The 22,182-nt window shown below is 55.5% G+C and overlaps 1 protein-coding gene across 8 annotated transcripts in view; it reads left to right on the top strand.

Moving 5' to 3' along the window:
• The window catches only part of CNTFR (ciliary neurotrophic factor receptor), a 212,765-nt gene that overhangs the window by 105,160 nt on the left and 85,423 nt on the right, over positions 1 to 22,182 (top strand). For all 8 annotated transcript variants that reach the window (XM_052778588.1, XM_052778590.1, XM_052778589.1 and 5 more), the window contains one exon: positions 17,822 to 17,903. In XM_052778588.1, the coding sequence (XP_052634548.1) occupies positions 17,822 to 17,903 (82 nt within the window). Of the gene's footprint in view, positions 1 to 17,821; positions 17,904 to 22,182 lie in introns of those variants that run through there.

Genomic DNA, 22,182 nt, shown 5'->3' with positions numbered 1-22,182 from the left:
AGTGATTTGAAAATGTGTTGATTCCTTAGACTGTGGGAAAAAGACCTGTACTGCTGGCAAAACTGGGCTGAAAAGTAACGTGGGGTTTTTCAGGGTGGGTTTTTTTTTCTTTTTTTGATGGGCTCATGGAAAAACAACTCATATTTCTTCATTGCTTTGAATTTTCCCTGGAGGCTTCCAGGGGACTGAAGTCTTGTATTTCTATACACTTGCTTGCAGAGACGGCAAAATGTGGTGAATTCACACAAAAGCCTCGGATTTGGCAGTACTGGAAAAAGGGGATCTGTGTAATGCCCTGAAGCATCATTCTTACAGCCCATGAAAGCCAGATATCCCAAGGGGAGCCCGATGCCAAAATTAGCTGAACTCACAGCCACATCAGTGGGATGAAGGGGCTGTCCTGTGGCTGGTGCCGGAGGAGTAGTGCTTCCCGGCCCTTGCTTTGACACAGATGTTTTGTGTCACACTTGGATCTGCTGGCAGCAGGGACTGGGCTTTCCACTCCCTGTGCCTCTAGGGCATCCATGAGGGAATTGCTCCCGCCATCAGCCTTCACCCTCCTGGCCAAGTGCAGGGTGAGATGCCAATACCCAGGCTCGGTCTGGATGCTGCGCTGAAGGCTCTGCGTGGGCTTTCCTCCATCCAGCCGGCAGCCTCAGGTCCTCTAAAGATTGCGTGTTTGAGATATGTGTAATATTAGTTCGCGTAAATCACATCAAGCCTATGGCTTCCAGCGCTGCTGGCTTGGGTTCTTGCAGACTAGCTTGCTGTCACTCAGCCGCGGGCTGTCTAGGTTAGCTTAATGAGGAAGCCAGACTAAGATGAAATAATTAATGCAGCTGTAGAGTGGAGATGTAGGAGTCTTCGGGGGATAAGGGAGCTGGCCCAAATCTTCCTCCCCAACCGGAGCGCTCCAGGCCTTCATGAAGGTTCGGAAATACTCCATTTCCACTGGGTGCCGAAGGTGGGTCTGTGGTCCTTCCAGCCCAGGATGCTCCCGGGAGCTCTCCGAATCAGCTGCGTAGGCACAGGGGTCTGGACTGGGTTCAGGGCAGCAGCTGGGCTGGGGCTGTGAGCTGAGAGCATTGTGGGGGGCCGTAGATGTTTTGGGAGGGTAAAAACCCCATGCTAGAGGACAGGAGAGTGGTGGCAGGCTCTAGAGGATGCTCTGTTGTTGGGATGCTCTTCTTGGCCCCAGGACTGGGGAGATGGGCCAGACACCTTCTTGCTTGGGGCTGGCCCCGCTCTGCCAGTGCGAACGGGCAGCGTCGAGGGGAGGCACCCACTCCCACTGCAAGCTCCTGCTGCTCGGCGCGAGCCCGAATTAAAGCAGGTTTATTTAGCAAACCCGTTCCAGGATAAAGCTTTTGATTTATAGGCGCCCCGATAGCGCTCCAAGGAGGACTTGTACAACTTTAACTGCATTTTCTCAGCATCACACCAGCCCAATAAAAGAGAGTTCATATGCGCTGCACAAATTCTCACTTCCAATATAAAAAAGGTTTTATGAGACTGGAAGTCTCGCTGGCTCTGCGGGGCCGGGTGTATTGGCGGATACTCCGCATGACAGACCCTCGATTCCTCTTTGAGTTGTCAGACTTCAGTAGCATTTACAGCTATTTAGCTATCAAATTTTATGTGCGGCTCTGAGAGAAATGTGTCTTTTAAATACTGCTCTGTCTCATAAACAGCAGTCTGTTAAACCATGTCAATGGTACAAGTGGTTCGTGAAGCCCTCCGATGCAATCGCCTACAGCTCTGCTCGTTACCTGAGTGGCAAAGTGCTGAACAACTCACTGAGTTAATTTTCCAAGCTAGTTGTCTTGGCTGGGGATGGGCTTGCTGAGCAAAAGCTGGTAATAACCATGCTCCAGCAGCCCAAATTTGGGTCTTGTTTTACCCCAGTGTACATCTCCTTCCTGCTAGACTCCGTAAAGCCCCGCTCGCTTGGTGCTCACTCGGGCAAGGATCTGGTGTTTGTCGTCTGCACCACGGTTGCAGCAAAAGGCCACCAGCAAGATCACGTCCCTAATTTTCCAACCCAAGGCTTTGAAGCTCAGGATCGTCTCCTTTCTGTGGGAAGACCCTTTGGTCTTCCCTTTGGTGCTCCTCCTTGGAGGAGGAGCTGGAGGCAGGAGGTTCCCGGGGTGCTAGCCTTGACCTTGGTCATAACAAGATCCCTTTGTTGCTCCTTCAAACCTCCCCCTTCCCATCACTTTCCCCCTCTGTGCTTTTCCCAGCAGTGGTGCAGGGCAACACTGTGTACGACTTTGCATCTCCATGCTATTTATTTGGTGACCCAAGCTGAGCCTGTTTGCACCAAATGAGGAACAGAATCTTGCTCATCCTCTTTGCTGATAGTGCAACCGTGCCAGCTCCAATGCTTGGGATATAATTTACAGACTCTAAGCAAGGTTTCAGAGCTGAGCCAAGCTTGAGCTTTCAGCCTCTTTTATTTTATTGTTTTGTTCCTTTTTTCTTCTTATTTTAGTGCAAAATGGTAACTTTATGTGCGTTTTCAAACCTGCGCTGCTTGGAAGGTGCAGGTGGTGCAGGCGGTGTGGAGAGCCCAGGCTGCGGGTGCCTTTGCCCAGAGGCGCAGGGTAACGAGCGCTTGGATGTCTAATTGCTGCCGTGTGCCGCAGACTGGGAAGTTTGCTCTCCCATCACTGCCGTTTCCGTGTGCAATGAGCCAGGGGCCAGGGAGGAAAAAAATATATGTGCGTGTGCAGCATGGTTATTTTCAAATATGAAATTGCACCTGCAAAAATAGAAGCCAGGAAGGGACTGGCGAGCAGCTTGGAGCTGGGAGGTGCAATGCGTGCAGAGCAGGGATGGGGACAGCATCTCTGAGTTTCTTTCCCATGCTCGCGCCGCCTGATAGTTTCAGCGGACGTTACTTTTCCTCCCCCTTGCATTTCAATTAATCATCTGCTTGTCAGCGCTCTTCCCCCCAGCTGCCCTCCCCGCCAAGTCTCGGGGAGCGGCGTGCACACACGCAAGCGCCCATGCACGCAGCCTGCATGCTGACGGGCTTGGCCGCTCATTAATCACTTACCGGTGTCGTGCAAGTCAGTCCCCACAGAAGGAGGTTTGGAAGAGAGGAAGACGGCCTTCTCCTCAGTCTCCACTTCATCAATGAGGATGGGCTAAGTGCAGGATCTGGCCCTGCTGCGTTGCAGCTCCAAGGTCTCCATCCCTCTCCATGGTCTCTGTCCCACGCCAGGCGGAGAGCTGGTTGGACTTGTTCAATCAGATTTTGCTTTCCAACATGTTTGAAAGGAACACTGAGCAGAGACATCCACCTCCCAGAATTTGTGGGGGACTTCTTAATATTTAATTTTTCCCAGCAATAGCGTGCTTATACATCCGTCCAGGTGAAAAGTGACCTTGGGAGGTCTCTAGTCCAGCCTCCTGTCCCAAGCAGGGAGAATACTGAGTGCAGACCCGTTTAGTTTGCCCGTCTGGGTCTTGAAAACCACCAGGGCTCGAGATCCCCCAACCTGTCTGGGTTCATCTTCCAGCAGGTGACTGTCGCGGGAAAACGTCTTCTTTATAGCACGCCCGAACCCCTCCTGTTGTGGCTCATGCTTGTTGTCTCTCACCTTCCCACCATGGAGGGAAAGGGTCTGCCTCCCTCTTCTCAATAATCTGCTGGTAGGTACTGTCAGGCTGCTGTTATGTCTGCCTGAAACTATCCCTTCTCCGGGCTGGACAAGCCCTGTTTTCTCAGCCTGTCCTCATCCTAATGTGGTCTCCCATGTCCCCATGTTCTCATCACCACCCTGATGGCCCTTCACTGGACTTGCTGGAGGTCAGCAATGCCCATCTTGTACTGGAGCCCCAAAACTGGGCACAACGCTCCAGATGTGGTTGAAGGACTTTTTTTTGCTTTGATTTTTTTTTCCATAGTGGGTCTTGCAGACCCTGCCTGGGCATGTACCTGGCATCAAATTTCCCCTCTGGTTGGGAAAAGTTGCCAAAAAATAACAAAATTAATCAAGTGTACATGTGTGTGTGCATGTTTGTGTGCACAGTTACTTAGGAATGATTCCTGTTTTGAAGATTCAATAGATTTTTTTATTAATACTTCGCATGAATTTAAGAACTGCAGTCTGACCCTTGCACAAATGCGCTGCTCTGCTCAGAGGCTCCTCTGCAACCCCAGCAGGAGCTGTGCCCTCTCCCTGAGCTGCCTTCAGCTTCACTTCAGCCACAGAGACAGTGAACTCAGATGGTTTATTTTCCTAGCCCCTCTCCTTGCCCAGAGTTTCTCTTAATTAGTGCTCTGAGTTTTCACCTGCCAGGAGGAAGCTTTTTTGGGGCCAGGCAGAATCTGCTTCTGCGAGGGCTGTTGTACACTGTGCTGGGAGCAGCTTGATGGGTGTGAGGGGTGCAGCCAGAGATGGGGAAAGGGAGCACAAACCATTTAGGAAAGGTTAAAGAAGGTCGGGCAGCTTGAGCAGGCTGTGGGGCAGGAGGTAGAGCACCTTGGAGGTGGGGGCTCATGGGAAGAGGGGGTCTCAAGTGGACAAAGGGAGCGTTTACTGGAGGTGAGCATCCCCGCAAGAGGGCAGGAAGATGCTTGGTGTGAGGTTGGCTCCTTTCAGAAGAGCTCATTGGCTTGTTGCAGAAAAACCCTGAGCTCAATTGCTGCTGAGCCAAAAGCTGAGGGTGAAAGGGAGGGAGACAGCAGTACCGGTGGGAGATGAGGGACCGAGTGAGCTATGGCAGTCATCCCCTCGCTGGGACAGATTCAGCTCTGTGGCCATGGTGGAGTACTTCCACCCTCCCTGAGTTTTGCAGAAGGGCATTGACTAAAGGGTATGCTCAGCAGCAGGTCCAGGATAAGCCATCTCTGCATCCTTGGGGTGGAGAGTGGGGTTCTAACTGAAACCTCCTGCTGTGCCAGGGAAGTGGAAGTTGGGCTCCCGCTCTCTATCTAGGCAGCATTGGAATGGGGTCAGGCAACCAGAAAGGAGCAAAACCAGGGACAGAAATGTGTATCCCCACATTTGCTGCTCATCTGTGGCTTTACCCTGTGGTGAGTGCAGCAAGCTGATGAGTATGAGTAGACCTGACTCTGGCTCAGCTTTTCCTTTGTTCTGCCATTGACGAATATTTGGGGATTGAAAGTGAAATACAGTGCTTTCCTCTTCCAAAGTGGAAAAAAAAGAAGGGAAGGGAAGGGAAGGAGCCCCTCTTGCATGCTGCACCGGCAAACCCTCGTCATCCTGTAGCAGGAGGCCAGCGCACATGAATATTCCTGTGCAATATGCACGAGTGATGAGCCCCATATGCAGGCCTTGGGAGAAATTAAATATTTTCTACAGCGTTTTCCAAAGAGCCTTTCTATCAAAGTGCTCGGTCGGGAGCCAAAACGCCCCAGCATTCGCAGCCCCAGCTGGTTGACACTTTTTTTTATTATTTGATTTTTAAACGCTGATGAATATTTTCTAATTAAAAAGCAAGCCCTCCCCTAAACTGAGTCTTGCCCCAGTAGATGGAGTTGAGCCAGAGTTTGGGAGGGGGCTGGAGGCCGCCAGGGACTCCACGGCTGCTCTCGGCTGCTGGTTTTTTTCCTCCTTCAGTTCTGGAGCTTGCAGAAAGGGTCCTGAGATAAAGCACACACATGGTCTGCATCTGCCTGGCCATGCATGGTGGAAGGCAGCTGGCTGGGCAGGGGGTGGCAGCCTGGTCCCTGCCTGCTGCCTGGCCCCAGAGAGAGGGGAGGGATGAGCGCAGGCTCTGGGCAGGAGGTTTAAAGAGCACTAGCCTCCCAGGATGGAGATCACTGGGGTGCAGGTGGGCAAGGGGGACTACCAAGCAAAGTTTGACATTGCAAGGGCTGCTTTTCATATACTGGCTGTTTTGCCTGCTGGTAAAAGGTGAGAAGGAGCAAAGACATGGCATGGTTCTGGGGGTGGAGGAGACAGGGCAATGGCTGGAGCGAGAGGGAGCCTGAGGAAGGGCAGATATGCAGGATGAGACCTGATGCTGGCTCTTGTCTTGAGTGCAGGGCCAAAACCCCTTGCTAGTTTTGAGGCGTACGAACGTGGTGCAGAGGTGGAGAGGAGCTGACCTGTTGGGGGCACAGGGATGGGAGGTAGGTGCTGATTCTGTGGATTGGAAGGAAAGAGAGCCCAGAGAGTCCAGCAAGGGCCTGGCCAGTGGGACAGGGTGATGGGCAGCAGGGTGATGTGCAGCAGCAGTGGCAGAGAGCGTGGGGCCAAGCAGGAGGAGCATCAAGTGCTCCTGTGCTCGCTCCTGGGGTCTGGCAGCATGGCCACCTCTGGAGCCACAGTCCTTAGAGTTGCCCCAGGATGGATTTAGGCCTGGATCCATGCTCCCTGGATGCGAGTCTCCGTAGCAAGTCACAGCGGCCACTTGCATTCATGTTTAGCACTTGGCTTTGGTGGTTTACTGGTGGAAAAAGTGTCTTGGAGGAGCAATGCTGGCAGCAGCCGCCCTCGCCTTCAGCCTCCTCTGCGACAACTGTGGGGCTTGAGAGCGGAGCAGAGCTTGCAGAGCAAAGCTCCGGTAATGGAGAAGAAAGCCACTGGGATCTTGCAAAGTGGGACCTCTCCCAGCTGAGTTGTTTTTCTCTTAAATAGCCAGATTGGGTTCAGACTGTTTTCTTCTCGCTGCATCCAGTGTTGGTAGGTAGGAAGGTGATGATATATCCACCTTGGATACTGTACCCTGTAAAACATGAGAAAGAAAGAAAGGATTCGTACAGTTTGACATCACTAAATCGGTTCCAGGGCTTGGTACCAATGTGTGCATCTTCCCTCCCATGCAGGGCAGGAAACAAATTGGATTTTAACCCAATTTCTCTTATATTGAGTATTCATTTAGTTCTGCTGGCTTTACATGCAAAATCTTCCTCCGAGTGTACATCTTCTTGGCTCTTTCTTTCTCGGAAAGAGGCTGAGACCTAAATACAGTCTCGCACCACAGCTCACCTGCCAGTGGCAGCACGCAGCGATGCTGGGCTTGCCAGAGCTCACTGCTGCTAGCAAGAGCCGTGCTCAGAGGGGATCTTCATCTCCAAAGGGGTGTTTTGTTTCCCCCACCGCCGCCAAGCCCCCCACGCCGCCCCGGCACGCGTTTCGCATTTCGGTCGCTCTGTGTCCCCCCCCTCACCCTCCGGAACTGCTTCCCTGATGTCAGACAGCTAATACCCCCTAACAAACATGCTAATTTAAGAGCTGTTAAAGCCAGGGGGCAGCGGGAGGTCACAGTCCACACAAACAGATGGTGTTTTGTCCTTGGTAATTAAATTTTCCTGTAGGTTTGGGCGAGAGACTTTCTTGACTTTTATTTCAGCACAGCTGCCTCGGGCCAACTCCGTTGCTGCCTCCTCATCCTCTGCTCACTCTCAGCAAACGCTGTGTGTGGGGCTGGGGCAGGACCCCAAGGAGGGCGAGGGTCCCCAGGGGGTTTCAGAGGTGCTCTCGGTGGCCCACTGGGCTCACCCCATGCACTCTGCTGGCTCCAGGCTGCAGTGGTCAGAGCCCCCCCCGAAGAGGCAGCAGTTGGAGGCCAGGTGAGCAGCACCAGCCTGGGGCTTGTGGGTGCCCCCAGCCCGTTTCAGCAAGGCTGGTGGGCGAGAGACCCTGCGCTTCAGCCTCTCACGGCTGCTTTTCCCCTTCTCCCAGCTCCATCCAGGCAATGCCAGGCTGGGGGGCGGGGGCGAGGGGGCTGGGGTCAGTGAGGTCCTGCTGCAAACCGAGGCGGCGGTGACGGCTGGACAGCTGCCGGCGCATGGCGAGGCTTGATGCGCGAGTGGGGCCATTTGGGGGGTTGGAGCGAAAAGGGGTCGATTCCTCCCCCCTGCTTTCCCAGGAGGGTGTTTGCAGGCAGAGGGGTCAGGAACATCACCCCAGTTCCAGCGCCAGCCCTGGGCTCAGCCCTGGGGCAGACCCCTGTGTCTACCACAGGGGCTGCTGGCAGCAGAAAGGCCCCGAGATGGGCTGCCCCGGCAAAGGGAAGGACTAGTTCCTCCCTGTGCTACCACTCTCCTCACTTGTCCTCAGGGCATCACGGAGCAGCCCCATGCCTCAGCTTCCCCAAGCTCACCATTTTGCAGCCAGCTCAGTTGCCCGCTGCAAAAACTGGGTGCCGCTGTGGCGTTTGGGAACAGTCCCCAGCAGGCTGCACGGGGGGTGCTGGGAGCCTGTGGGACAGTGTGGGGTGAGCAGGGTGGAGAAACTGGATGGAACTGGGAGAACCAGTGAGCACCAAACACCATCTGGCTGCAAGGCGGGCAATGTTTCTCTCCAGCCTGTGCTTTTCCCTGCCCAGGTTTTGGGCAGCATCGTTGCGGTGGGGAGGAAGGCCAGGGGCAGCCCATAATATGCAGGTGCAGGACAAATGTCCCCACCGTCACATCTGTCCTGGCCGCCTGGGGTGGCCTGTGTCCCCACAGCAGCTTGTGTGCTCGTGACCCCACGCTAGTTGGTGGTGTGAAGGCGTTGCTGGGACCACTGTCCAGGACACTGCCCCATTGCATTGTTTGCAAATTCGTGCCCCAAGTGCTCTTGCAGGTGTTTGGAGCTGGAGGCATGCGTGGTGCTCATGCGAACCCACAAGCAGGAGGCCATCAGGCACAACCCACCATGGCAATCCCCCCCGCAAAACCTGCTGGTCAGCTGGGAGGGAGCCCGGGGCTGCGGAGGTGGGGTGGGTCGGGGTGCAGAGGGGCCGGGGGACTCATGAAGGGTACAGCCGGGCAGGCTGTGGTACAGCTGTATGCATTTCATCAGCAGATGTCTGCAGAGCAGCTTGGTGAGCATGCAAGCTGGCGGTGGAGTGCCTTTCATCCCACTCGCCCACCTGCAGCAGCATTCCTCCATTGGGGCACCCTATGTGGTGAGGGTCTAGAGGACCCCCTGCACCCTGCGGGGCAGTGGGTGAGAGGAAAGGGCTGTGGTAGGCTCACAGCCTGGCCAGACCCGTGGTCCTCGGACCGTCCTGATCCTCTCCCCATGCCATTTGCTGTCCACCGTGGTCCATTGTGCTGAGAAGGAGACCACATGCCAGGGGATGGAGGGAGCTTCTGGGGCGGGTGGACAGGTTGCAGGGTGGGGAGGCCAGCATCTCCCATGGGACCTGGATGGGAAAGGACAGCAAGCAGAGACCAGTGGGGAGCACATGGTCCCCAGCATCTTGAGCCCTCGACTGCCTCCAACAGCGCCCGCTGCCTTCCCTGGGCCTCGGAGGCTGCCTGGCCCCTGCCCGCCCCGTCCTCCTGCCAGCTCGTACTGCAGGCATGGGGGAGAGATGAAGCAAAGCAAAACAAATCATCCTGAGGCATCTCTGGGGGGAGGCAGCGTCAGAGTCATTGGAGTGGCTTCCTCTGTGCCAAGCACTTAAAGAAAAAAAGCCCCAAAATATAAACAAGCCAAAATTTAAATGCCCAGCAAGCTCTATACAACTGGATGCTCCCTGCCTTATGCTCCCTGCTGCTAAGCCAGCGTCTTATTCCCTCCCTGGACAAGATGGGCTGCCAAGGTCTCTTCCAGTGCTCCTCACTCCGATCATGCTCATGTCCCTGAGCCCCTGTAACACTGGCTTCAGGCTCTCATCCTCCTCCAGCTTTGTCTCAGCACGCCGGCAAAAAGCAAACCTGCTCAGCATTCTGAGCGGCGATGCTGTGGCTTCAGTCCTCGGCTGTGTTTGTGGATTTCAGAGTGAGCTGTAGCTCTCCCTGGCTTGGGAACATCACCACTGGGAGTTTTTCTGGGGCCAAGCCAGAGTGGTCCTGCCTGCGCTGGAGGGAAGGGGTCCTGCGGGCTGCAGGGTGCCAGCAGTTGGGTTGGGGCAGCAGCTGGCAGTTGTACCCCACTTGCCCCTGTGCTTCTGCAGCATCGCGGTGCCCTTCACCTCTCCAACGTGGTAGCATTGGGGTAACCCCAGCACCAGCAATTTTGGACCCAGTGCCCATGCTGGTGTCCAGCCGCTTGCATGGGTGCTGCAGAAAACAGACCTCCAGAGGAGCAAGTTTGGGCTACTAAGAGGTGCAGTCTTCATATTTCAAGCCAAACCCCTTTGTCCCTGTGTCCCCAGGTACCATTGAGGGGGATGTTAAAGCTCCTGTCTGTGGCCAGACCCCCCCCACATCCCCACTAGCAGCAGCAAGGCTCCTGAGGCTTGGAAAGGCTTTGGTAACACCATGCTGCCCTACACCATGTCCGCTGTGCCACGGGCATCCAGCTGATGGAGGAAGTCTGGACAACAAGCTCTATCTGTCCTCCCTCTCCTCTTTGTTTTGCTCAGGACAGCGCGTGACTATGGCACGGTCTGGATTTTAACACTAGGATGTTTTTCTCTGCCCTGGAGGTTTGCATCTTAAGGGGGGCTGGGAAGTTCATAAAGCAGCTTGGCCACAGACTCTCCTCAAGGCAAAAAGCAGGGTTGTGAGCAAAATCCTGGGGCGTTTGAAGGGCAATGCATCCTGGCGGACAAAAATAAGAAATGCTGCAAGCGTTTGCCTGGAAATCACAAAATGAACCTGGCGTGAGGAAGCAGGACCTTCCTAAAATGGTTGGGGCTGTTTGCTCGGTGTACGGCAGTTTGGTTTTGCTTTTGCATTTTGTTTTGGGTTTTGTTCCCCATCATTAATATTCTGTTTTTGTGAGTGGAGACTGGGAATTGAAGTGCCAAAATTCATTGTGACACCAGGAGCTCCTTCCCACAGTAATCACAGCCTGGAGAGGTGGAGAGAGTAGGATGTGCCCCCAGATGTGTCCGTCTTGGGTGATTTCTCCAGCTTCCAGGGAGGAGCACTGGGAGACGCCTGGACCACAAGCATCTCCCATGTCCTATCTCCCTCCCGTCTCTGTCCGATCTCCTCTGTCTGTCCCTGGCACGGTGCCATCAGCTCCATGCCATTGGGGGAAGCATCAGTGGAAAAACTCAGCTCAAGACCACGCTTGAATGGAGGCACCAGAAAAAACCACCATCTTTGGCACTTCTTTAATAGAAGCAAACATCCGATTGATTCCTGCAATCTCTATCTGCAGGGAGCTGGGAAATGCTCAGTGCAGAGGAAAGTTGAGTAAAAAGAGGGAGAAAATGACATTTCCGACTGTTGGTCCAAGCTTTCCTCCATCCTGGAAACTGTCTGGGCATGGATGTGGGGTGTGGAGGAGTGGGGCTTGGGTATGGTGGCTCAGCTGAGCTTCCTGTCCGGGTGGCACTGGTGTCCCTGAGGAATAGGCCTGGGGCAATGTTTCTCTGCAACCACTGCTGTGGGGATTCAGGCACCCTCCTGCCCTGCTGTGCTTTCCCCCAGCGCTGATTTCGAAGACATGCGATGCTTATTAGTATTCTGTGCTTTGCATTGGCTTTTATCACTGCTGGAGCAGATGGCTGGGCGTGGACCACTGCCCTCCACTTGCAGAAAGGCCGGTTAATGCGATGGTAGTTGCGAGGACAGGTACGGGCTGTGGGAAACGTCGCCCTTCAAGGCTCTGAGCAGTAAGAAGGGATGGGCAGCGGCAGGCAGCTGCCTGTGCAGCAGCATTGCCCCACAATGGCCGTGGCACCGAGGGCTGTTGGTAGGCAGGGTCGCTGGAGAGGTTCCCAGCAGTGTACCTGTGCAGTGCTCTCCTGACATGGCTCATGGAGGTAGGATGTAGCTGGCAGGGAGCCATGCCACAGGGACGGTTCCCCTGCCTGTCCTCAGGCTACGGAGGAGGCATGTCATAGCAGCCCTGTGTGTGTCCCTTGTCCTACCGGGAACAGGGTGTGGGATGCAGTGTCCTGATGCGTTAGGGCTCGCTTTGTCAGTTTGGAGGAGCTGCGATGTGTGGGTTGAGAGGAGAGGAACCCACCTTGCTCCTGGAGCAGAAATCCCCCAGCCCCTGCAGCTGCAGGGCAGGGACCTTTCTCCTGGGGGTCTCAGGGCCCTGCTGGCCTTTCCATAGCTCCCGGCCCCAGCAGAAGCACATCACTGTGATCCACACGAGCAAGAAATTACCTGTCCTGGGAGCCAGCTTGCCAGTCAGGCAGGCTCCCAAACAGTATGAGACATTTCATGGGTTGCTTGTTCCTCCCCAAACCATCCCAGCTACTCCTGAAGCCCCTGGCCTCTGCAGTACCCCCTGGAAAACAGCTCTGGTTTTAACTGGGCTGATGGTCCCTCCAGGAGAGCCTCTTTCTTTATCCCTGTGGGCACGGGGAGCAACTTTGGTTGCTGCCTTTCTCACTGAGGCATCCTACCTGTGACATCCAGGGAAGATGGAGCAGCTCCAGGCTTCAGCACGTATGTTGGAGCCAAGAGACCTGCAAGCCTATGGCTACCTTCCAGGGGCACGTCTTCAACCAAAGCAGCTGGGATATTTTTTGAGGGCCATCCCTCCACCTTCTGTCCATTGCTCCTAGACCACGAGGGCAGGAGGGTCTGCGCAGCCGCCCGGGAGTCCAGTGGCACTCCCCAGGCCAGCAAAGGCAGAGTGATGGAGGGGCTCTGCTGTGGGGGGGCTCCTTCCTCCAGGGCATCCACTCACTCAGCGTCTCCACTTCGTTATGAGAAAGGGAGGAGGTGGAGGGAGGAAAGTCGCAGTCCGCGAGAGCCATGAGCGAATTAATTTCAGCTGGCCCCAGTCATCCCTGTGGCGCTCGTGGTCCAGGGGGGCAGTGCTAATCACCCTGTTGACAGTGGGGGTTTAAATTAGATTTAAGAAGGCTTTTCAAACAGCAGGGGCTCTGTACTCTGCAGGTAAGGCTTTCTGAGAGCACATATTAAGGAGATGATAAAGCCCCTTTTTTCTCTCCTCTTAAGCAGCAAAGTGGAGTTCAACGCTGATGGGTCATTGTAAGGCCAGGAGGTTTTAGGGCTGTTAGCAAGTGTACAACATTAAGCGACAACTATTTTTTCCTCTCCTTTCCCTTGCCTTGCTGCCAGGGGTGATCTGAAGGGAGGAGGCGGCGCTCTGCTTTTGGGCTCCCAAGCGCTGCTCCCGGGGCTGCCCCCTTGCCCACAGTGCTGCCCAGGAGTGGTGCAATCCCTGTGGGAACTGGGGCTGGAGGGTGTCCTGCCCACAGCAAATGCTCGTCCCAGCAGCATGCACTGCCCTCCAGGAGTGATGGCATCTCGCTGGAGAAACCCCAAACCCCCGGGACTGGGGAATGTTTGGCAGGACCTCTGCTAGCAAAGGGCTGGGCTGAGCAATTGAGGGTGGCTTTGGTAAGGGTGTTTCTGTGGGGCTGGGGCCCAGGAGGTGTCTGCTGCAAGCGTCTCCAGTGCAGGTGCACTGTAATGCCTACAGCTGGCGTCTGCACTACAGGCGTCGTAGCATCACATCTTGGGGACAGGCAGATTGTGACCTCTCCTGCAGGATAGGTGTGCTGCAGTGTCTATGGTCAGCATCTGCGGTACAGGCGTATGGTACCATCTACAGTCAGCATCTGCAGTACAGGTGTGCTGTAAGGTCAACAGTCAGTATCTGCAGTACAGGTGTCCTGTAGTGTCTGCAGTTGGCATCTGCAGTATGGGTGTACTGTAGTGTCAGCAGTCAGTGTGTGCAGTACAGGTGTATCACAGCATCTACAGTTGGTGTCTGCAGTACAGGCATAGTGTAGCAGCTACAGTCGGTGTCTGCAGTACAGGCGTACCATGGCGTCTACAGTCACTGTCTGCAGTAGAGATTGTACCAAAGCGTCTACAGTTGCTGTCTGCAGTACAGGCACACCATAGTGTCTACAGTGGGCGCCTGGAGTACAGGCACTGCAGAGCTCCTTTGGAAGGCTCTAGGCAAGGCTGCAGGGGGGGCGTGTGGGAAGGAAACGACTTAACGGAGCTTTTTTCTCCCCCGACTCACCACTTCAGAGCCAGGCCCTGTAACAATACCTGGTGGGGAATTGCCCAAGGGAAGACTTTGTCGTGGAAACAATGGGTTTTGAAACTACCACTTTTTTTGTGTGTGAGCCACCCACTTCCAGAATGAGGTCTTACTTATTTATCATTGCTGGGAGGGGGCTGTGGCAGGTGAGAGTTGCAGGGGAAGGCTGGGGTGCAGCCCATGTCCCTCACCAGCCAGGGATAGCCCTGCCCTGGAGTTGCTGTTTCCAGCTGCCAGTTGGTACCCCAAGTGAGCATCCCCAAGGCTTTGGGGATCCTTCTGAGGGAGAGCTGGAGAGATTCCTCCCTCTGCCTGCTCAGAAGAGGACACTGGGACTGTTCAGCAGATGGTGGCACCCTACTTTTTGTCTGGATACACGATCCCCTTCTCTCTTGCTGCCCACCTTGGGACTGTCCTTACCCCATCACACCACACCAGTCACATCACTGTGCCCCTTCAATCCTGCTTGCAGGGGCAGCTTCTGGACTTGTCTTCATGTAGGTCTGGCCACAACCCCCTTCTGCGTAGCCTGATCCAGCTCAGGGAAAGCATGACTGGAAATGCGTTTGGTTTAGACCAAGAGCTGCTGGAGGGGACCATATTCATGTCCATGCTGAGTTGTCTTCTGCTAAGAGTGACCGTGACTGATGTCCTCATTACCCTTGGTGCAGAGGACAAGGCAGGGAAGGATCAACTAGTTTCTCCCAAAACCAAGAAGCTGGGGACAGCAAGGAAGGCTGCCGGAGGTGGCCCAGCTCCAGAGCCACCAGGCCACTGCATCTCGTGTGCCCCCTTGCCTCCCTCCGCTCCTGCTCAGGCTCTTCTTTCCCCTCCGGCACCAAGAGATGATTCACTGCAGGGTCAAAAGCAAATATCCTCCAACCTCTTTTTCTGCAGAAGGCTGAGTTTCCCACTGCTGGATTTGCTGTGTAATAAATGCAGTTCACCACCATCACCTTTCTACTGGTCCCTGCCAGAACAGGGATGCAGCCCAGGGAGCTGCACGCCTGGGGAGCTGCTGCTCACTGGCCCATGCGCCCGCATGCTGGGGTGCTGGCTTTTGCTAGAAAAAACATTAAATGAGCAAATACAGCAAATGGGAATTTGCTTTAGAAGCATCTGCAGAAATTGTGAAGCTTTTGTTATGTGCTTTGAAAAAAAAAAAATCAACATGGCTTTGGGAAAAACAGGCAAACAAAGCAAATACTGCATGCGAAATTGCAATTCGAGTGAGAAAAAGTTGGTTTTCTGGTTAGATTTTTTGCACTAAAATAACTCCAGCTCCTGCCTGGTGGCAGGGCTCATCTCTGAGAAGAAATAAGGTTTTGCAGGGCGAAAGCAGCTGAGCAGTGAAGTCTCTGTACCTGCACTGGGAGCCTCTGCCTATGTCCTGGCCATGCCACAGAGTCCCCAGGGACCTCAGCCGGGTCCCTCCTCTCTCTCTTTTTAGACCTGTAGCCAAACAGCATCACCCTTGAGACTGTGAGTGCTTCCGGACAGAAACCATCCCTTGCCACCTAACTGTGGTGCCTGTCTCCACTCTGATCCAGCCTTGGGTGAGGCTGCCAGACACGTGGGCGGGAGCAGCAGCAATTATTTTAACAACTGATAAGATGAGGAGCAGCAGGGGAGGGTGGATGGCTTTGCTCCCTGGCAGGACCAAGAGGTAGAGCATGATGGTTGGTGATGATATTTGCACAGGCACAAGCCAAACTGAAGGCTACAGCGAGCAGATCTCATGCTTTTCAAAGAGCAGAGTGATTGCAGGGGGGTCAGAGGGGATCCTGTCCTGCCTCCCATCATTGCCACTGTCCCCAGAGATGGGATGGCTGCGCTACCTGGGGGTACCTGGACTGTGGTGCGGGGCGGGGGGGGGGCTCTGGCCCTGGTGCAGCTCCTTGCCTGCTTCAATTCCTGGTGCCACCCACCAACTTCCAGGGTTGCAGGGAGGGAATATTCAGTGGAAAATGAATTTGGCATTGGTAGGGAGAGTCGGCTCCTGGTTTGCAGGCAGGTCCTCCCAAGCTGCTTGGGGCCCCGCATGCCAGCACTGCCCCGGGTTACGGCATTGCCACCTACCTCGGCTCCCGGCCATCGCCCCACTCCCCGAGCTGCCACTTGCGATGGCAGCTAGCGCACAGGCAGGGTGGCAGCAGGGGGGCCACATTGTGGGCACAGTGGGGACACATGGAGGAGACAGAGCGGAGAGCATGCATGGGGAAAAAGAGAAGCAGGAGAGAAGAAGCGGAGTGAATGATAACAATGTTGTAATTAGCACTTAGCGCTCCTTGCCCAGAGCTTTCAAAGGAAGGTCACCTTCATTATCTCTGTTTTACAGGCAGGGAAACTGAGGCACGGGGGAGGCAGTGAGAGCGATTTGCGCAAGGTGACCCGGGAGGGCTGGGGCTGGGTTGGGAGCCAGGGCTGGGGCTGGCATGTCTGTGCTATGCAGCCACAGCACAGTCTTCCCAGCCCAAACCCAGCACTGCAAATTCAGCAGCGAGGTTGTGGGTCCTCTCTGCCCATCTTCAGGCTCCCCATTTTCAGACCCCCCCATCTCCCTGAGCATCCCTTCCCCTGAGAGGCATTTGAGGCCGTGCTGGTCCAGCTCCACCCCAAAATCTGCTCGTGATACCGCTCCCAGACGCTCTTGCCTTCCCCTCCAGCCCTGCAAAGGCTCATGTCCTGCTGCGAACCCAAGGCCATCTGGGCTCCTGCAACAGCCGTGTTGGGTAATGGAATATGTTTTGCTGGGTTTTTTTCTCTGGCCAGTACAGCTCCCCCTTTATTTAGGTTTAAATAGATGCCATCTGGCTAACGAGCCCATACTCATGTTCTAGATTAAAAGGCAATCCTCCACGCGTTACTGATACGGTGCTGGAGATTAGAGAGGTTTAAACGGTTTTGAAGGTGTAATTTGCTTTTCACGCATGGTGTTATTTACCTCCTGGCGGGTGGGCCGGCATCCCCGATGCTGTCCCCAGCAGCTCCCTCCCGGCTCCGGTCTCCTCTACCAGCCCTGGCTGCAAGAAGAGGAGAGTTTGGGCATCTCCAAGCCTGACAGGCCTGCGCAGGGCATCCTTGCGGTTGTTGCTGCCGTTTGGGCACTCCCAGGGCGGCTCATTGATGCAGGGAGGATGTTCCCTGCTTGTCCCTAAAGCTCAGCATGCCTCCACCCGGCTGCTTTCTTAGCTGTCCCCTCTTCCACACCTCCCTGCACCCCAGCATCCCCTGGGACACGGCACGGCTCACCGGGACAGAGCAGCCTCTGCCCCTCTCCCAGCCCAGAGAGACAGGGCTGGCTGTGGCCCAGCAGGCAGGTGGCTGAGGCAGCGTGCTGCACCCATCGGTCACTGCGAAGGCACCGATGAGGGTTACGCGGTCCCTGGCATGCCCAGAAATACTGCTGCTGTTGCACTGGGCTGGCGGACAGCACAGTGCTTGGCGCTAGCAGCAGAAGGGGCCACACCGGAGCAGCAGCTGCCCATGGTGGGATCTGTATCTTGCACAGCCTAAGCACCGGCTGCTGCTGTGAAGTGCCTGGGTGTGCTCCCATCTCTTCAAAATACCTGTGCAACCCACTTGCAGGCAGTGTGTGCTCCTAGGGTGATGCTGCAGCTGCCAAGGAGAGCCCAGCACCGGGGTTTGACTTTCTTAAGGGAAATGTTGAAAATGAGACGAGGAAAATACAGCATTTGTGCAAGGCATATTGTAACCTGCGGGCACCTGGTTGTGCTGGCAGCTCCCATGGAAAGTGCCACAGGCTATTCAATGATGAAGCACGTGCTAGGAAAATGCCTCATTTTACAGTGAGTTCCCCTGTGGCTGAGATGAAGTCTCACTCCGTGGCCATCTCCTTGTGGTCCCATCACGCCCTGCGGCTGCCTGGGAGGGACCAGCTCTTGGCATGCCACGTGTGAGGTCTCCTGGGGGCAAACCCTGACTGCTCCTGCCTGTGTTTGCTTCCACAGATGGCTAACCCTGTCCTGTCAGCCTGCTGTATGGTGCTCGCCGTGGTGGTGGTGGTGTACGCCCAGAGACACAGCCAGCAGGGTGAGTCTCTTCTCCCACCTTGGAGGTCCTGAAAAATGTGAATGCTGCTCCTCTGGCCTCTCTCCTGGGGCGAGCCGGGTGCACCCTCTTGGCTTGCCTGATATTACGTTTCTGGATGTTGTCACTTTTCTCCTCTCCGTGACACATGCATCCCCTCCTGCCCACTGCTGTGGGGTTTGGGCATCCTGCATCCCCCTCAGTGCCCACTGGTGCCCCTCACCCTGCCCACATCCCTGCATGTCCCAGGGTGCTGCTACAGCCAGGGCACCTCTTCCCATCTCTGCACCCCCCCTTTTTTGCATGTTGCCCTGTGCAACCCACCCGTAAAGGGATGAGCAGGTGGGAAGAAGCAGCAGCCTGACAGCCCCAAGCCCTGACACCCTACCTGGTGACTGTGTTGGATGCCTCATCCTGCTCTCAGCTCCTTGGGGTGACTTTGTCCCCATTGCCACCACACATTGGCGCCCACCACTAGCTTGCTTCTCTCCAGGTTAGCAGAGGATTCAGGGCTTACCTTAGTGACGGCTTGAGAGAGACGACTTTTTAGAGTCACTGGTGGCATTTGGAGCGGGAGGACCCCATGTGATATTGGGTATAAGCAGGAGCAGGAAGGTTATGCGGGGGACGGTTGGGTCCCACTGTGGGGTCATCTGTGGCAGCCCTGCAAAAATGGGACAAAATGGCAGACCTCCAAAATTCGCTGGCTTTCCTGGCAGTCAGCCTGGCTGTAGTTGCTTTTGGTGGATTATAGGGGGGAATTTTGCTGATTAACTCCAGTAAGGACATCTGTGCATCCATGGGCTCTGTGGGATTAAGGAACCCAGCCAGAGTACCCTGCTGAGTTGCCCTAAATCCATCTGGGTGGGTTTACATTGCTGGAAGCTGCCAGCTTGGACATGAAGCAGCTGGGTTTTGGCAGCACGTCCCCATCCGCTGTCCAGACACAGAGGGAGCTTGCTGGGTGGTGTTGCAGGAGCATTCCTAGCACCTTCCCAGGGTGCCTGCTGAAAGCATTCGGGTGCTGAGCTGTATGCTCCTTGTGGTGGTGTGATGCTTTCTGCAGAGAAGCAATGCTGCTTGGTCCCGCTCTGCTTGCAGGACTGCTGCCTGGGAAGCCTTGAAGAAGCCAGTGTCAAGGCTGCCAGAGCATCCTTTAGTTGCACCATGCTGCTTCCCTCCATGCTGTGGGGATGGCAGCCCAGACAGGGAGATGCACAAAACACAGAAGTGCCAGGTACTTCAGGATTATGCATACTTGAAATGTGTTGTCTAGCCAGAGAAACACACTGGCCAGCACTGGCCAGAGCCATGCATTTTGCTGCTGGCAGCAGCACGCTGGCACAGAGAGCACGGCTCCGGGTAAGGCCCCTGGCCAGGCGAGCTGCAACAACTGTCACCTTCTGCTCTGTGATCCAGCAGGATTCAGGGATTTGGCAGCATAGCCTCCCCGTCCCTGTGTCCCTCCTCTTTCCCTTGCCTGGCTGCACCCGGGAGGGAGGTATCTGGGGCACCAGCTTGAAACCAGAGCTGCTGAGACCTGAGGGCATCAACAAGCGCCTGAATGGGGTGCGGGGCATGAGGCAGGGCTCTCCCCATCTGCAGGAGCCAGAGAGACTGCTCTGCACTGGGGGACATAACAAGGAGAGAGGGGGGAAAACTGGGTATAAGAGCTGGAGGAAAGTTTGTAGGGCACTTCCAGGACTGTCCTCAATCTGTTCCCCAGAGGCACCATGTGTCCCTCCTGGGCTCCTCTCTGAAACACTGATGTGACGTTCTGGGCAGGGACTTTGGAGCTGCCCACCCCACCGTGCCTGGCTTGGGGAGGCTGCACGCATGCAAGTGAAGTCGGGGAGGATCTGCCCCGCGTTGGAGACCCAAGGGGTGTGCTCCATCCTCCCCACCCAGAGCTCACCCCCTGCCCCCCTGCAGCCTCCCCTCACCAGCCAACCCTGGGGCTCATCCCCCACCAGCCGGGTACTCAGGCTGGAAAAGCACAGCAGGAATGGGGTGGGAGGATGGATTAATCCCACTGGTGGCAAGGACTGGGTGGAGTGGGGGGAGGACGCTGGCATAGAGTCCATTTATCATGCACTTGAGGCACGCTCGTCTTTAATAGCTCATGAAGCACTTTAAGAGATGCATTAGCACTGAATACTTGAGTGAGGAGGATGTGACAAGCTGTTAAGTGAGCACGAGCACGACGAGCACGACGCAGCGAGCCTGGCCACCGCTTCTGGCTCTCACGTGCACTCTGGTGATTACTGGAGCTCAGGCTCGGTGGAGGTGAGGCTGTTCATGCATTAACCCCTCTGCTGCTCACCTTTGGTCCTTCTCCTTGGAGGTGGCAGAGCAAAGGGTGCATTTGTCTGGGATGCAGGAGCCCAGGATGCTCCCCTGTGTTGGCAGTGAGGTGGGGTGGAGGGGCTCAGAGGTCAGCAGGTTTGGGTACCCTCCCTCCCTCTGGTCACAGAGCTCCCTCGCTTAGCATCTGTGGCAGGTTGCTAAAGTTACACCTGCACCACCCTGCTGGGCACTGCTGCTTCCAGCTACCCTTGGGGGTGGGCACTGTGGGGTGGGAGACCAGGGCCATTGCTCAGGGCAGCCCCAGGGGGATGCTTGCAGGGTTGCACTAATGCGCTGGCTTGGGCATTGGGTTTTGGGTGTCCTGCTGCAGGGAAGGGCAGAAGGGCAGCAAAAGAGGGTGTTCGTGAGGCACTCTGCCATAGCACAGCCCCTTGTGTCACGCCGACCAGGAGGCATGTGGATAGAGCAGAATGCCTGGCTGCGGGTGGGGGATGCCACCCCCCAGGAGAAACATCCCTGATTTCTCAGGTTGTGTCTTCACCCCTAGAACAGCTCAAGCCATTGAATGGGGATTGCTCCCAGCCCACGTCCACCATGGGGTCTTTGGTTCTGGTGTTTTGGGGCAGCCGGGTTGCGACCACAGGTGCCGCTGGAGCCACCAGCGCTGCTGTCAGATGGGAGTTGCACAGTGCACTCATGGCTAATCCTACTGCTGCTGAACCAGTCACCCCATGCCCCTCAGGCCCTCACGCTGGGTGGCTCTGGCAGGCTCCGACGGCGTGCTCGGTGTGGGTGGGATTGCTGCTACTTGCTGCCGCTGCATTGAATGCGCACCCTTCCCCAGCCCAGCTGGGGCAGCTGGCGCAGGGTTGTTTTGAACAGCCACCTCAGTGCTCCTGAATTTAGCAAAGGAAAAGGTGATGCACTGAGTAAAATTGAAAGTGGGGGAAAAAAAGAGTTGAGGCTTGCAGGGCTTAGCTGCCAGAATAGGTTGGCATAAGGTGATGTTTGGCCCTCCTGCTGGACTCACTGGGCAAGTGGTCCAGGGATGTCCCCCTGGTGCATGGGTAAGCACTAGAAGTAAACCACCTTCAGATGGGGCTGCTGGGTGGGGGGCAGCCCGCCTCCAGAGACAGGCATTGCCCTGGTCAGCCACAGGGCTGTTCCCACCAGCACAGCTCCCAGCAAGCACAGAGGGATGGACAGGAGCTGCAAGAAGAAATGGGAGGGGAGAGAGGAGGCAGAACTGGCTAAGACCGTACAGGAGAGCCCGGTGCCCTCACCGTTATTGTGGGTAGCTCAGTTTTCCTTCGTGTGTTTCCTTCTCCAGCCAGTGGTTTCTGCCGATTTATGTCAGAGTAGAAGGTGGTGATGGGGAAAGCTCAGCAGAGCACAGAAGTGATGCTTCCTGCTGCGACACTCGCGCCTTTGGTTAGCCAGGGCTCCATCGTGTGAGAGCAGTGCTGGCGGGGGTCTCTGCAGTGCAGAGACCCTCTCCCTAGCAGGGCTTGGGCACCCTCAAAGGAAGGGGAAAGGCCACAGCATGAGCCCTGGGGCTTTGCTAAGGCTCCTTACCTGGGAAGTGTGTACATGGTGGAGATGCCCAACTGCGTGTCAGGCCATAAAACGTATGTGCATGGGTGATTTCAGCTCTTTCTATTCATTGCTGTGACTGCCCATGGCTGGACTTAGCTGTTCCCAGCAGACCTAAGGGCTACAGCAGTCCTGGAAAGAGGGAACACTGCTTCCCCAGGCTCCTGCCACGACCAAAGCATCTTCCCCATCTGTCACCTCTCCCAGAGTTATGTCCACGTCTGTCTCAGATTGAGATTTCTCTGCTTTTAAGAGAGGAGTAATTCTGCTTTATTGATCCTCACCTTGCTGAATTAACTCATGTTTAAACAATAATTATGTTTTCACCCAGGAGAGGAGACAAAGAGATAAGCATCTCTGGAAATGAATGCATTTCAGATGC

Source organism: Harpia harpyja, chromosome Z (genome assembly GCF_026419915.1).
Source record: "Harpia harpyja isolate bHarHar1 chromosome Z, bHarHar1 primary haplotype, whole genome shotgun sequence".
Classification (NCBI taxonomy): Eukaryota; Metazoa; Chordata; class Aves; order Accipitriformes; family Accipitridae; genus Harpia; species Harpia harpyja.
This window is presented reverse-complemented; position numbering and strand designations above follow the sequence as displayed.